This window comes from Ailuropoda melanoleuca, chromosome 16 (genome assembly GCF_002007445.2).
Source record: "Ailuropoda melanoleuca isolate Jingjing chromosome 16, ASM200744v2, whole genome shotgun sequence".
Lineage (NCBI taxonomy): Eukaryota > Metazoa > Chordata > Mammalia > Carnivora > Ursidae > Ailuropoda > Ailuropoda melanoleuca.
In genome coordinates this window covers 90577678-90592838 of record NC_048233.1, presented here as the reverse complement: position 1 = coordinate 90592838, position 15161 = coordinate 90577678, and the positions used below count along the sequence as shown (strand labels likewise).

Genomic DNA, 15161 nt, shown 5'->3' with positions numbered 1-15161 from the left:
GTGTGTTGGGGTGATGACTCGGTGGGTGGTGGGTGTCACAGAGGATGTGGTCGAGGTGACAGTGTGTGTGGCGAGGGTGGTCTTGGGGCGTGATGGGGTGGGCTTGGCGGAGGTGGTCCGTAAGGTTGTCCCTGTGGGTGGTCCTGGTATGTGGGTGGTGGTGGAGACTGGTGGCGTGGGCGCAGAGTGAGAAGTGAGTGGCGTGTGTCGCTTGGTGGTCGTGGCCGTGGCCGTGGCAGTGGCTGTCACGGATGTCGGGGTTCCCGTGGTAGGCGACGTGTGGGCGATGGTGGGTTTGGGGGCGGATGACGTTTCGTGGTGGATGGGTAAGGAAGGAGAAGACTCCCTGGGAGTGGAGGTTTTGGCCGTGCTGAGTGAGCTAGGGGTGTGCGTGGTCCGCGTGAGTGGCGGGGTGGTGTGCGTGGGATGTGTCCCCGTGCTGGGGGTGTGTGGAGGTGCAGATGTGGAGCTCGGGTGTGTAGCAGGGGAGGGGGAAGAAGGGGTCTCATTGTGTGTTGGGGTGATAACTCGGTGGGTGGTTGGAGTCACAGAGGATGTGGTCGAGGGGGCAGCGTGCGTGGAGAGGGTGGTCTCAGGGCGAGATGTGTTAGGCTGGGTGGAGGTGGTCCGTAATGATGTCCCCGTGGGGGGTCCTGTCGTGTGGGCAGTGGTGGAGACAGATAGCATGGGCGCAGAGTGAGAGGTGAGTAGCGTGTGTTGCTTGCTCGTGGTGGCCGTGGAGGTGGCGGTGGCCGTCACGGAGGTAAGGGTTCCTGTGGCCTGTGGCGTGTGAGAGATGGTGGGTTTGGGGGCAGATGAGGTTTCGTGGTGGATGGGTACTGAAGGGTAAGATATCCTGGAAGTGGAGGTTTTGGCCGTGCTGAGTGAGCTAGGGGTGTGCGTGGTCCACGTGAGTGGTGGGGTGGTGTGTGTGGGCTGTGTCCCTGTGCTCGGGATGTGTGGAGACTCAGAAGTGGAGCCCAGGTGTGTGGCAGGGGAGGGGGATGAAGGGGTCTCTGGGTGTGTTGGGGTGATGACTCGGTGGGTGGTGGGTGTCACAGAGGATGTGGTCGAGGGGGCAGCGTGCGTGGAGAGGGTGGTCTCGGGGCGCGATGGGCTGAGCCGGGTGGTGGTGGTCCGGAAGGATGTCCCCATAGGGGGACCAGTCGTGTGGGTGGTGGTGGAGCCTGGTGGCGTGGGCGCAGAATGAGAAGTGAGTGGCGTGTGTCGCTTGGTGGCCGTGGCCGTGGATGTCACGGAGGTTGGGGTTCCCGTGGTAGGCGGCGTATAGGAGACAGTGGTTTTGGGGGCGGATGAGGTTTCGTTGTGGATGGGTAAGGAAGGAGAAGACGCCCTGGGAGTGGAGGTTTTGGCTGTGCTGAGTGAGCTAGGGGTGTGCGTGGTCCGTGTGAGTGACAGGGTCGTGTGCGTGGGCTGTGTCCCTGGAATCGGGATGTGTGGGCGCCCAGAAGAGGATCCCGGGTGTGTGGCAGGGGAGACGGGGAATGGGGTCTCCGGGTGTGTTGGGGTGATGACTCGGTGGGTGGTGGGAGTCACCGAGGATGTTGTAGATGGGGCAGCGTGCGTGGAGAGGGTGGTCTCGGGGTGTGATGGGCTGAGCCGGGTGGTGGTGGTCCGGAAGGATGTCCCCATAGGGGGACCAGTCGTGTGGGTGGTGGTGGAGCCTGGTGGCGTGGGCGCAGAATGAGAAGTGAGTGGCGTGTGTCGCTTGGTGGCCGTGGCCGTGGATGTCACGGAGGTTGGGGTTCCCGTGGTAGGCGGCGTATAGGAGACAGTGGTTTTGGGGGCGGATGAGGTTTCGTTGTGGATGGGTAAGGAAGGAGAAGACGCCCTGGGAGTGGAGGTTTTGGCCGTATTGAGTGAGCTAGGGGTGTGCGTGGTCCGTGTGAGTGGCGGGGTGGTGTGCGTGGGCTGTGTCCCTGTGCTGGGGACGTGTGTAGGCTCAGAAGTGGAACCCGGGTGTGTGGCAGGGGAGGGGGATGAAGGGGTCTCTGGGTGTGTTGGTTTGATGACTCGGTGGGTGGTTGGAGTCACAGAGGATGTTGTAGATGGGGCAGCGTGCGTGGAGAGGGTGGTCTCGGGGCGCGATGGGCTGAGCCGGGTGGTGGTGGTCCGGAAGGATGTCCCCGTAGGGGGACCAGTCGTGTGGGTGGTGGCGGAGCCTGGTGGCATGGGCGTGGAGTGAGAAGTGAGTGGCGTGTGTCGCTTGATGGTTGTGGCCGTGGCCATGGCTGTCACGGAGGTTGGGGTTCCCGTGGTAGGCGGCGTGTGGGAGACGGTGGGTTTGGGTGCGGATGAGGTTTCGTTGTGGATGGGTACTGAAGGGTAAGGCTCCCTGGAAGTGGAGGTTTTGGCCGTGCTGAGTGAGCTAGGGGTGTGCGTGGTCCGCGTGAGTGACAGGGTCGTGTGCGTGGGCTGTGTCCCCGTGCTGGGGACGTGTGGAGACTCAGAAGTGGAGCCCAGGTGTGTGGCAGGGGAGGGGGATGAAGGGGTCTCTGGGTGTGTTGGGGTGATGACTCGGTGGGTGGTGGGTGTCACAGAGGATGTGGTCGAGGGGGCAGCGTGCGTGGAGAGGGTGGTCTCAGGGCGTGATGGGTTGGGCTGGGCGGAGGTGGTCCATAATGATGTCCCCGTGGGGGGTTCTGTCGTGTGGGTGGTGGAGACAGATGCCGTGGAGGCAGAGTGAGAAGTGAGTGGCGTGTGTCGCTTGGTGGTCGTGGCCGTGGCCATGGCAGTGGCTGTCACGGATGTCGGGGTTCCCGTGGTAGGCGACGTGTGGGAGACAGTGGGTTTGGGGGCGGATGACGTTTCGTGGTGGATGGGTAAGGAAGGAGAAGACTCCCTGGGAGTGGAGGTTTTGGCCGTGCTGAGTGAGCTAGGGGTGTGCGTGGTCCGCGTGAGTGGTGGGGTGGTGTGCGTGGGCTGTGTCCCTGTGCTGGGGACGTGTGGAGGCGCAGAAGTGGAGCCTGGGTTTGTAGCAGGGGAGGGTGAAGAAGGGGTCTCTGGGTGTGTTGGGGTGATGACTCGGTGGGTGGTGGGTGTCACAGAGGATGTGGTCGAGGGGGCAGCGTGCGTGGAGAGGGTGGTCTCAGGGTGAGATGTGTTAGGCTGGGCGGTGGTGGTCCGGAAGGATATCCCCGTTGGGGGACCAGTCGTGTGGGTGGTGGTGGAGACCGATGGTGTGGGGGAGCTGTCGTTTGGGCGGTGGTGGAGACAGATGGGTTGGGCGGGGAGTGAGAGGTGAGTGGAGTGTGTGGTCTGCTGGGTGTAGTTTCTCCTTTTGTGGTCAGGGTTTCTTTCTGTGTGGTGTTTGTGGAATGGGGCAGCGTGTGTTCACTCTTGTAGCTGATGGAGCTCTCGTGGGATGTAGGAGTCTCCGTTTGCTTTGTCTCTCTGGTCACAGGATTACTCGGGGTTCTTGCGTGTGTTGTCTGACCTGTGGAAATACTTTGTCAATATTCACTTTTGCTGCTTAGCTTTATGTCAGCCTGCCACGCTTCCTGTCCCCACATCTGTCCTGTGTCCTCCGTACCCGTTGCTGCTCGGTGCCCCTTGTGGGGATGACTGAGGGTTTCTTAGTGTGTCTGTTGCTGCAGTGTCGTCGCCCACCCCAGTTTATTTTAACCCGTGTGTTTATCCGTTTGCAGTTTAGCCTCATGAATTGCTAATTGAGGTCCATTCCCTCTGTCGTTTTGTGGCACCTGTTCCTCTCCCCACTGTCAGGTAGTTGCTTTGGGTTGGGTTGGGCATTCCCCCATCACATCTTTTTTCTGTTCTGGGGTCGTGCTTTCTTCTAATTGGTGGGAAGAATGGGGACAATGTTGCCTGCTCTGAGGGTCTGGTGACTAATCTTTATGAGCCTTTGTGAGCTCTGTTGTGTCTCTGCATCTGTGGTCACTTGGATGGGTGTGATTCTGGTGGGTGTGGGCTCTAGCATTGTGGCCATGGAGAAGTTGATTGGAGTGTAGTTAGTCAGTACGCTTGGGGATGGGCTTGTGGGGTGCCCCCTGCCTTTTGGCCCAACGTTGCTGTTCAGCCCCACGCAGCCCCCTACAGCTTTGGTCAGGTTCTCGGCATGTGTGCTCCTGCCCCTTTTTGGGGACAGGCGTGTGGGTGTGCTTACTTGGTGGGCGTCCTGTAGAGGTCTCTGAAGTGTCTGGGGTCCGTGGTAATGCTGTGGTGTAGTCTGTTGACCGAGACGTGGACTGCGTCCCTGAGCTGAGCGTGGATGCCGTGGACTTCGTGGTGGCCTGCGTCACCGTGGGTCCCGTGGCCGTGGACTTGAGAGTGGCCGTTGGCGCTGGTGCCGAAGTGGCCCGTGTGGTGATGGCAGAGGTGGTTCGAGGTGACTCTGCAGGGAGCAGCGCTCAGAACATCCCTCCAGACCCCTCTGCACTTTCCCGCTGAATCTGAGGTCCCTGCCTCCGTGGTGCCCTGTGGGCGGGGTGTGGCTTCCCCCAAGCTGACCCCCCTGGCTGGCTCTGGCTTGAGTGGCCCCAGTGGTGTTTTCAGGGACCTCACACTCACTGGGCCACTGCCTGTCTGTCCACCCACCCTTGCTAATAGGATGAATGTCTTGTTCCCTCATGGTTTCCAGGCAGCTGGAAGGGGTTCTGCTGGGTGGGCTGGGCTGGGCTCCCAGGGATCCTCTAGGTGGCCTGTCCTACGTGTTTTCTATTACTAGTATCAGGCAGCAAAGAACGGTCACATTCTGTGACCGTTTATCCTCAGAAAAAGCCTTTCATGGAAACCGAGCCCGAGTCCCAAGCACAGGGGAGTCTGCCTACGATAGAGCTTAGTGGAAAGGTCTCTCCCTGGGGAAGTGTGGGGCCCCGTCCCCCACCCCTCACCTGAGCTCCCTGTCAGCCCTGCTCTTCTGCTTGGTGGCCCGGGGGGGGGCTGCGGTGGGTCTGCTGGGGGCAGGCTGTATGCCCCCTCCCCTCTGACTTCCTGGGGGACAGTACCTGCTGCTCCCTCCATGCAGAGCAGCCCCAGGGGCAGCCCAGGCTCGGTCCCTGCCCCATCCCACACCCGCTGGCTGGGGACGCAGGGACGGCAGTGTCGGTGGCCAGGCCCCTGGGCACGCAGGTGCCCGACAGACACAGCCTGGGCTGGGCGGGGGCCGTCCTGCCGAGCCGGGGCGAGCTGGGGGTGGGCCTGCTTCCCCTTGGTACCTAGTGTGTGGGCAAAATCACCTGTGGTGGGCCTCGGCGTGGTGGGCGGCGGCACTGCAAGGAGAGGGGCGGTCAGGAGCGCTGCCCCCCGCCCGGCTGAGGACCAGGGGGATGCAGCTGCCACACAGGGGCCTGGGCCCTGCTCCTGCTCTTCGTCCCCATCTCTCTCCCTGTCCCCGTCCCAGCTGAGGCAGCGATCCAGGCCACCTGGCGCCGCATCCCCGTGGACTGCTGCTCCGCACCCGCACACCCCAGCAGGCTGGCAGGTTGGGTCTGCCCCGTGGCTAGCGACGGGGGAAGTGGATTACTGGGGAGGGGGACGCAGGGGAGGCTGATGAGTTTCCTGCTTCTGCTGCCCTGGCCCAGGTTGCTTGGGTCCCCGGGAGTCTCTGCTCCCAGGGGCACAGCCCTGTGCAGGGGGCTGCCGGGAGGCTGGCTAGAAGTGTGTGCGGGCCTGGCAGCTCCAGCCAGAGGCTGGTGGGTGTGGGGTCTGGGTGGCGCAAGGAGCTTACTGCAAGGAACGCAGGTCCCCGTGCTCTGGTCGAAGTACTCGTGCCGGGAGCAGTTGTAGCAGCCTGGAGAAGGGGTGGTGCAGAAGGTGACGGGGAGGCCCCTCTTCCCCAGGCCTGGGTCCCTCCCCTCTCTGTCCACACCCAGTCCCTGCCTCTGCCGGGAGCCTGGATGCAGGGGCCCACGTGTGCACGCTCCAGGCACCCCACCCCCCTTCGCCCGTCTGCCGTCCTTGCTCGGACCGCGCTGTCTCGGCCTGTACCTTCGGTGTTGGTGTCTGGGAGGCTCTGTGGGTGCTCGGGGCAGAGGCATGGCTGGTAGTGCCACGTGCAGTTGGCCTCCTGGTCGTACTGGTGCGCGCCGTCCCCCCGAGCGTGGGTGTTGTAGAACTCACAGTAGACGGCTGGGGGAAGGGGTGCCCGTCAGGCCCTTGGCACGCGGGTCGGGGGGCCTGAACCCGCACCCATGCCCGCCCCGGGGAGCGCTGGGTCCAGGCGGCCCTGTGGACAGCGGTCGGGCACTCACGGCAGAAGTCCGGGGTCCTCCAGTCCACGCACACGCCCTTGTCCAGGCAGGCCTTGGCGTAGGCGGCCACCGCGTCACACAGGCACTCGCAGTCCCCGCTGGTGTCGCAGCCACATGCGTCTCGCACGCAGGCCTCATAGTAGGGCAGGCGGTACACCTGTGGGAACGGGCCCTCAGCGCCTGCCCCGCGGCCCGGGCTGTGCTGGAGCAGGGGCGGAGCGGCCCCGGGGCGGGCTCACCTGGCCGTGGCAGGCGGCGAACGTGGGGCCGTTGATGATGTTGCACTTGCGCTCCGCCCAGCTGCGGCGGAAGGCGTTGAGGCTGCAGGGGTCCAGCGCGAGGCTGGCGTCCCCGCACAGCGGGCTGTCCTTCCACGAGTTTACAAATTCCAGCTCGCTGGATGCCACGTAGTTGCTGCGTGTCTCAAAGTCGTCCTTCATGTTCCCGTTGTAGTTGCCGCATAAGCCGCACAGCGCATCCTGCGGGGGGCTGGCATCAGGCCGGGCACTGCCTCTGCCCCGCGGACGGACCTGGGCCTTGGGGCAGCACCGGTACCTGGGTGGCACGCGTGATCCTGATGAAGACGGTCATGTGCTTGTTCCAGACAAGGGTCAGGTTGTACCTGCCGCCGATGGCAACGTCCAGCACCAGGTTCAGGGAGCCGGTGCTCACCCGCAGCCGCACCTGGGGGTCCTCCCCGCGCACCGTGTAGTTCCTGTCCGCTAGCACGACGGACAGGCCCTGTGGGGCGGGGCTGTCACACGGCTGCCTGCCCCCGTCCCGGCAGCCGCCAGACGTCTCCCGGCTCTACGTTCCCTGCCCAAGCTCTCGGAGGCCGGCTGGACCCCATCTGTTAAGGGAGCACTCAGGGCCGGTTGTCTGCTGGGGGCCTGCCCTCTAGAAACCGTTGGCAGAACATTCCAGAACATGGTGGAAACTGCACCAAGGGCTGAGGGTCAGGCTTCTGGGAGAATTCTGCCCTTCCCTTCGCACCGCTGTCCAGCCCCTGCGTGCCGGGGGCACCCAGAGTCCAGGACGTGGGGCCCTGGGGGCTGAGGTGTGGGGAGGCCCCCCCTGGCCCACTCACCCCCAGGAAGATCTTGATGGCCCTGGAGCAGGTGACACCTGACTTCCCACACACGACATTCTCCGTCAGGACCTTGAAGGTGGGCTGTGAGTCGTTGGCCCCGCAGCCATCCTGTGGGGACACGGGCGCTGAGGAGGAGCCCGCCTGGCGGCCCCTGTGGCCCGCACTCCCCACAGCCCAAGGCGGGGCCTTACCGTGGTCAGGATGTACCCACAGCTGCCGTCGAACATGAAACGCTGGCCGTCGAAGGTGACCACGTGGCCCTCCCCGTAGAGGGTGCAGGTCGACGAGCAGCGGGCACTCTGCCAGCACGTCCATTTCCCCCTGAAGCAGGTGCTGGGGAGAGAGGTGGGCCATCGGGGGGCTGCAGGGGAACCCGGGCTGCACGTGCGTTCCCACTGGACCTTGACCTCGGTGGGCTTGACCCCAGGGACAACCCCAGGCCCCCAGGGGCTCCGGGCGAAGGCTGTGGCTTACCATGTCTTACAGTCAGTGTGGAGCTCGGCGCCCCGGGGGTACGAGACTCCCGCGAACTCGCACGGACACTCCTCGGGGGGTACGCACTGCCCGCTGGCATTCTCGTAGAGCCCCTTGGCGCAGACACAGCCGGGCTCGCACTTGGTAGGTACCTGCAGGGAGAGGGTCAGTGGCTCCTGGGAGGGTGGGTTTACCTCCTGCTGCCGTCGCCCCGGGCTCCTCTGAGACCCCCCGTATTCCCCCCAGTCTCTTCTGTGTGCACCCCTGCTCCAGGCCGGTTCGGGTGCGCTTGTGTCACCCCCGAGCTGTTGTGCCCCCTCCCCAAGTGGTGGGGGCCTGGCCCACAGTCCTCTGGGAGCCCCACACACAAGCACCCCCCCCCCCAGCTGCCTGGCCGCCAGAACTACTCCTGACCCTCTCAGCCCCCTTTGGGCCCCAGCCACCCTCATCACGGGGTGATGGGGACAGAGGGACAGTGTGGCCCCGCCATCCCTTGGGATTTTGTGAAAATCCTCTCATGGTCCAGGGAGAGGCCCTGGGGGCGGCACCCGCGACAAGCTCTCTGATGGGGACTGCCCTCTGGGGAGGGCCCTTGCCCCTCGCTCGGCCCAAGCCTTACGCAGGGGGTGCCGGTGGCCAGCATCTGACACGTAGGGGCACAGGCTGCCCCAAATGTGTTCTCGGAAGAGTCTCCACAGGACTGGAAGGCCTTGGGGGCCGAGCAGGTGGCTGCAGGGAAGGGGGCAGAGCTGGGGTAAGGTGGGCTCGGAGGGACCACCGCATCGGGCAGCCCAGGCCCCCAGCCTCAGTGTAGCTACGTACCAAGGAGCATCTGGGGGCGCCCTGGGCAGCTGACCCTGCCGTTGACACAGTAGCTGCAAGAGGGGGGCTGTGTGAGCGTGCTGGCGGGGGGGCCGGGAGCTGCGGGCGGGGTGGGCCGGCCCCCGGGAGTCCTGTGCTCACCAGATGACACCGTTGACCATGGCGGACTGGTCAGCCAGGATGAACTTGTTGCTGTCCAGGACGCAGGGGCACTGGGCCTTGCGCACGCACTGGGCCTTATGGTTGAGGTAGGTGCCCTCCGGGCAGTTGCAGCCATCCACAGGCACGGCACTCGGGTGGCACTCAGCGGCGTGGTCTGACAGGGATAGGCACGTGCGGCCGCAGGCCCCGATGTCGTAGCCAAATGTCTGGTTGCCTGTGCAGGGGGTGGCTGTGGGGGGACTGGGGGTCAGGCCCTTGGGGGATGCCGGGTGGAAGTGGGCGGGACCCTTTTGCAACCCTGCACCCCTCCCACCCCTGCCTGCGCCCCCTGGCACGCACTGCAGTTGTCCACGCTGTTCCTCCAGCCCCGCAGCAGGATGCCGTGTGTGGCACACGCGCGGGCATAGTCACTCAGGGCGGCGCACACGTGGGGTAGGGTCTCCTCATAGTTGCAGGCCTGGTATACGCACCTCTGTGGGTGGACACGGCGTGGTAGCTGGGCATCCGGCCCCCCCAACCCCAGGACCAGCCCCCTGAGGCCCCCACTGGCCCACAGGCCCTGCCCACCTTGTAGAAGGGCCTGGGGTTCACCGTGGCGTGGCACCTCTCGAACGCTGTGCCGTCCCGCACCAGCACCGAGCAGTGGGTCTCTGCACACAGTTCTAGGGGGGAGGGGAGGCATGGGTCTCTCGCTCACCCGGCCTGGGCCTCGTGCCCACCCTTAGACTGCCCAGGGCCCCTCACTCACTGTTGAGCTGGCTCATGGAGCAAGGGTCTGTCTCGCGTTCCAGCGAGGCCGGGCAGTTCCCCGTCCTCCAGGAGTCCACGAAGAGCGAGGCAGTGCCCTCTACGATGCCCGTGCTGGCCATGAAGTCATCCGTCGTGTCCCCATTGAAGGTGCCGCAGAGCCCTGCACCGGCCGGGCTGTGAGGGGGGCCAGCCAGCACGCCCGTCCTGCCCTGTGCTCTGAAGCCCCTCTCCTCCCCTCACCTTGCCGAGGGCACGAGGCTGCACCGGCCCTAGGAGGGCCAGCCTGGGGTCGCGGGTGCTGGACGTGCAGGACTCTGTTGGGACCTCTCTTTGCTATGACCATGCCGGGTAGGGACGGGGCCATCGGGCCGGCTCTGGGCAGGGACAGAGAGGGGCTTACCTCTGGTCTGGCCTCTGAAGTGGGGCCCGACGGTGACATACACCTGGAACACGGGCTCCAGCTGGATCACGAGCTCCAGCCCGAAGGCGGTGGTCATCTGGAGGTGGGTGGACGTCTGCCTGAAGACTGTGATGTTGCCTGGGGGGAGAAGGGGCTCAGGAGGCAGCCTGCTTTGGGACTCTGGCCCAGCGAGGCCCTAGGCGCTAGGCAGGGCTGAGGACGTACGAGTCTTGTATGGTAGCCGCTTGGCATTCCCGTTGTTGGTGAGAACCTCGTCTCGAGAAATCACGATTTTGTCCTAGGGGGAGGGTGGCCTGAGTCACAGGGGTGCCAGGAGCGGGGAGGCCCCCCACCGCAGGCCCGGTGGGACACATGGGGTGGGTGCAGCTGCCGTGCGACGGGGCGGCCTTACCTCTTTGGACACGTAGATGACGGCAGCCAGGGCGGTCTCCGAGTGAGAGTACCCAGACTTGTCGTACGAGGCCACGAGGGAGCCCCCGTCGGGGAGCTGCGGGCTCTGGGAGGGGGTGAGGCTTAGCCCAGGTGGCCGGGGGTGCCCCTAATGACCCTCCCCCGTGGTGATCCCTTGTGGCAGGCCCCCTCGTACTGGCATGTCCTACCTGGAGGAGGATGTAGGTGCAGGTGCCGTGGAAGCGGTAGGGCCGGGCGTCGAACGTGGTGACGAAGGAGCCGCCTTCCAGGGAGCAGCGGCGGGGACAGGGCTGCTCTGCGCACGTCCAGTGGCCCATGGTGCAGCGGCTGCAGGCGGGGAGGGGCTTACCCAGACGGCACTCCCGACCCTCCAGGGCTGAGGCTGCCCCAGGACCCCCGTGTCCCCCGTCATCCTGCCCCCTGCCTTTGCAAGCTGCCCTGCGCTTGCTTACCAGGTCTGGCAGGCAGCTGTCACGACCTCCCCGGGGGCGTAATCCACTCCGCTGAGCGTGCAAGGGCACTGGGTGACGGGCACGCAGGTGTGGTTTTTGGAGACGTCATCAAGAACCATACCTGCAGGAGATGGGTTTCCTGGGCCCGTGGCTAGATGCCCGCCCACCAGCCCCACTCACACCGGCAGCTTCGTGCCCCCTGGGCCGGTGTGCCCACACCACGGGCTAGTCCTGGTTGGATCCAATCCCGCGTCTTCCTAGCAATCTCTTGGACCCCGGGGGACACCATCCCACTGCCCTGCCTGCAGGGGTTGGGGGGTGAGCCCTTCCCTTCCCTGGGGCAAGTCAGGCCTTGCTCTAATGTGTTGGAGTCTGGTGGGGTTGAGTTTCGAGGGTCCCAGGGGGAGCGGCTGCCCTCACCTTTGGGACAGAAGCAGCCAAAGGTGCAGAAGCTGGAACAGGTGTGCTGTGGATTGGAGCAGGTCTTGATGCAGGCCTCGCCGCATTCCTGGTACACCTGGTTGGCCGGGCACGGGCCCACAGCTGCAGCACAGACAGCCTCCGTGACGGGGGCTGGGGTGCCCCAGCACCCCCGCTGCCTGCCCGGCCCAGGACCCAGCCCACCCTCGTGCACCCAGTCTCCTTCCATCTCACAGTCAAGGAGGGTGGGATTGGGGCATCGGTGCCTGGGGCCCTGGCCCTCCCTGCTGCCCTTCCCGGGAGGACTCACGGCAGAGGCCAGGGCCCCTCCAGCTGCTGACAGCCTGGCCGGCCATGCTGCAGCGGCGCGAGTACTCAGACAGCGTGGCACAGCTGCAGTCCTGCTGGCCTGGCTGGGCGCACTCGGCCATGTCCACCTGGCAGCTCTGCACGAACGGCTCTTTGGGCACGTTGCACTTGGGGGCCACCCGGGTCAGCAGCTGGGTGCAAGTCTGGGCCTGGGCAGAGGACCACGCAGGGTCATGGGGGTCAGCGCCACCTCTCACACCGGCCTTGGAGACCCTGTCAGACCCCAGGGGCCAGCTCCCACCGTGGCCAAAGGGTTCCCGCAGCCCCGGGGTCCCCACCGCCTCACGTACGTGCTCTGCCTGTGGGACCCGGGGGCTGGTGACTGGCGTGTAGGTGCAGATCTCGTTGGGGTCGTCCAGTGTCTGGAGGGCGGCGTACGTGTGTGGTTCCAGCAGTTTGCCTGGGGGTGTGCGGGGGGCTGGAGTCAGCATCACGGGGCCGGGCTGCAGGGGCTCTGGGCCCCGGCCCCCACCTACCTTCCTTGCTCAGGAACTCGTCGGTCTGCTTGCCATTGAAGTCCCCACAGAGACCACACAGCTTGCCCATGTGCCGTTTCTCCACCAGCACCTGTGGGTGGGCAGGTGGACACCGCTGTCAGGGTGCCCCAGGACCCTCGCCCAGCCAGGGGGGACACTGAGCCACCAACAAAGCCCAGGTGTGCCCAGGCAAACCGCTGGACTCGGGACCCCCAACCCTCCCGAGCCGCCGGCGTCCTCACCAGGAGGTGACTGCCCGGGCCCCACATGACCACCAGCTCCAGCTGCAGCTGCTTGGCCATCAGCTGCACGCTCTGGCCGAACGGGGTGATCTGGAGCCCGTTGCTGGTGTAGGGCAGGCTGACGACCCTGCGGGAGGAGAGTGGTCAGGGGCCGCCCACCCCCTTGGCTCCCCAGCCTCCCACCCTAGCCGCGTGGCCTACCCCACATCCTTCACGGAGATGACTGCCTTCTGCACGGTGACCACGGAGGCCCCCAGCTCCACAATGATCCGCGAGATGTTCCCGCTGGGCCCACGCCGTAGCTGGACGCTGAAGGTGGGTGACGCGTCCTCGCAGATGGCCGCAAAGACGTAGTTGCAGGTTCCCGGGAAGTCGTACACATGGCCGTCGAAAGTGGAGAAGTGGCCGGCCCCCCATGTGGAGCACCAGCCTTTGTCTGGAGCTGTGGAGACGGCGGGCAGAGTCTTGGAGCCCTGCGTCTCCCCCCAGCTGGTGGGGCAGGCGTGGGGGGTCTTGACCCTGTGAGCTGGGCCCCCGGGGATCCCATGCTGGCCTCCCAAGTTCCAGGCGCTCCCAGGTTGGGCAGGAAAGAGCCCCTACCCTCCGCCCCCGCCAGCCTCGCTGTGGGCTGGGTCTGCCTCCCCCCTCCCACTGTCTGGGCTGCGGTCTGTAGGACGCGAGCTGCAGCTTAGCCCCCGCACAGGGCCCCCAGCCCTCCTGGCAGCCCGGGCTTGTTTCCCTTCTGGGCCAGCTAAGTCTTTCCGTAGCTGGATTCCCCTCACAGAGATCCCTGGCCACGGCCACTCTGTGGTAGGGCCGCGGTGCAGGGGCTCCGGGTGACTCTGGACGACGGGAGGCTGCCTGTGGCCCTCACCTGTGGGTAGGGAGTCCTGCAGTCTCTGGAGGCCCGGGTGCACAGAGGAAATCTCATTTAGACCTGTGTGGACGGGGACTGTGGTCAGTGCTGGGACCAGCCGCCTTCCCGCCGCCACGGCGTGCTGCGTGTCCACCGGGAGCGAGACGGCAGGGAGCACTGCGCTGGCCATTAGGCCTGAGCCTGCGCTCCTCACGCCCTCTGACTAGCTCGGTTCAGCTGCTCGTTCAGTCACTAGCTGGGCATGTCTGCACGGGATCCCTGGGTCTGGAGTGGCGGGGCACAGGGCCTGAGGGTGAGGGGACGGCAGTCGCCGGTGCCGGACGGATGAAGAGGCCCCCGGGGATGCCAAGAGGTGTGCGGCCGTATGCCAATGCTCTGGGCAGAGTGGGGGGAGAGGGGTCCCCGGGCCTGTGGCACCTGCTGCTCTGCCTGCCGGGCTCCTGTCACTCAGTACCTGTCATCCCCACGTGCTCCAGGCGCCTCTGGGTTTGAAAGAGAGCCCCCACCCCCCACCGTGCCCCCGTGCAGGACAGGCAGGCGGCCTTGACAGCCCGGGCTGCGGGCAGTGCTGGCTCCGGGGCAGGCTCCTGTGCGTCTGGGGTACATGGGGACTGCAGGGGATGCTTGTTGTAGGTGGGAGGGGGCCTTGCGCTGGGAGACCTGGGGAAGGGTGCGCGGCCATCTGACAGCGCAGGGCTGGGGTTAGCGTGCAGCTGTCTGGACTGCTTCTGTCTGGCTGCACCCCACCCCCTGTGTTCCCACGGGTGAGGTCTGAGGCCCCCGGTGGGCTTCTCCCTCTACCAGGCTCTGAAAGTGGCTCTTTTCCGACTCCCTTCTTCTCAGACAGTCCTGGGATCGTGGTGACCATAGTAGAGAAATGCCCAGGTGACGTGAGTCATGTGACTGCAGGGGCAGGAATAGCTGACCCCTCTGGTGACTCTGAGGGGAGCTGGAGCGGGGTCACTGCCTCCTTGCCCCTCCTCCCGGGCCCCTGCCGTGGTCCCAGCGCTCCGATCCTCCGGACCCGCGTGGGGCCCTCAATTCTGCCATGGCCCCCACCTGGTTCAGCAGCCCATATGGCTCTCGGGGGTCCTGACCCTGCCCCCTCCCCCACTCTGCTCGGCAGTGTTGGCGGGTCTCTGGGCAATGCCAGGGAACAGGGACAACGGCCTGGCGTCTGGGGGGTCCCCAGATGGGGCAGGCGGCACACCGGCGGAACAGCTCCACCGTTCCAATGGGCCGGGGACACTTGGTTCTGGGCCTCCCCCCTCTGAGGGGTCTACCACGTGGGTCCCTGTCTCTGCCCCTCCTCAGCTCACGACGTGCCCCCAGGCCGCCTCCACTGCCCGCCCTCCCAGTGGGTCTCTCCCTGGCCCCCACTTGCAGTGGCTGCTGTGCCGGCTCTTCCTCGTCACCCAGTGCCAGCCTCACAGAGCCCTGGCGCGTGTGCCGTCCTCCGGCTGTCTGAACAGGGCAGCGCCCCCCCCCCGCCCCCGCCATCGGCCACAGAGGCTCCTTTGAAGCGCTCAGGGGGCCGGCCAAGGGACCGTGTGTGCTTCCCACTCAGAATCTCGGAACAAGCACCGATGGCTGCCCTGTACGTACGGGGCCTGCAGGGCGGGCCGGTCCGCCACGCCCAGCCTCTCTCAGCCCCTGGACAGGCCGGAGAGCAGCCGGGGCATACGCTGTCACACGCTGTTCCTGCTGCACACTCGGCCACCCTGCCTGCCCCTTCCCGTCTGGCTCCACCTCAGCCTGGCTCCGGGCCCTCTGCCCCCCGGCCTGGCTCAGGCTCCAAGCATCCCAAGGCTCCTGCATCCGACCTGCTGCTTTTTGAGGCTCTGGTTGAGGAGGGCAGAGCCCGCCTCCTCCTCACCATCACTGGGGTGGTGCTCAAAGGGGGTCGGCAGAACTGTGGCCAGACCTGGTCCCTCCACCTCCGTGGCCTCACAGCTGGACTCGCGC

The 15161-nt window shown here is 65.7% G+C and overlaps 1 protein-coding gene across 1 annotated transcript in view; it reads right to left on the bottom strand.

Moving 5' to 3' along the window:
• Window positions 1–13365, bottom strand: part of MUC6 (mucin 6, oligomeric mucus/gel-forming) — a 23134-nt gene extending 9769 nt beyond the window's left edge. Inside the window, exons 1-28 of the mRNA XM_034644860.1 lie at window positions 13194–13365; window positions 12521–12761; window positions 12320–12446; window positions 12078–12168; window positions 11892–12001; window positions 11543–11750; window positions 11233–11355; window positions 10813–10933; window positions 10549–10687; window positions 10341–10445; window positions 10154–10226; window positions 9929–10066; window positions 9527–9688; window positions 9346–9440; window positions 9118–9250; window positions 8758–9007; window positions 8617–8669; window positions 8414–8523; window positions 7795–7946; window positions 7512–7653; window positions 7318–7428; window positions 6786–6971; window positions 6470–6709; window positions 6231–6387; window positions 5968–6108; window positions 5708–5770; window positions 5217–5249; window positions 4145–4372 (exon numbers count right to left, since the gene is read on the bottom strand). Of these exons, the coding sequence (XP_034500751.1) occupies window positions 4145–4372; window positions 5217–5249; window positions 5708–5770; window positions 5968–6108; window positions 6231–6387; window positions 6470–6709; window positions 6786–6971; window positions 7318–7428; window positions 7512–7653; window positions 7795–7946; window positions 8414–8523; window positions 8617–8669; window positions 8758–9007; window positions 9118–9250; window positions 9346–9440; window positions 9527–9688; window positions 9929–10066; window positions 10154–10226; window positions 10341–10445; window positions 10549–10687; window positions 10813–10933; window positions 11233–11355; window positions 11543–11750; window positions 11892–12001; window positions 12078–12168; window positions 12320–12446; window positions 12521–12761; window positions 13194–13365 (3904 nt within the window). The remainder of the gene's footprint in view (window positions 1–4144; window positions 4373–5216; window positions 5250–5707; window positions 5771–5967; window positions 6109–6230; window positions 6388–6469; window positions 6710–6785; window positions 6972–7317; window positions 7429–7511; window positions 7654–7794; window positions 7947–8413; window positions 8524–8616; window positions 8670–8757; window positions 9008–9117; window positions 9251–9345; window positions 9441–9526; window positions 9689–9928; window positions 10067–10153; window positions 10227–10340; window positions 10446–10548; window positions 10688–10812; window positions 10934–11232; window positions 11356–11542; window positions 11751–11891; window positions 12002–12077; window positions 12169–12319; window positions 12447–12520; window positions 12762–13193) is intronic.
• Between the last annotated feature and the right edge of the window lie 1796 nt (window positions 13366–15161).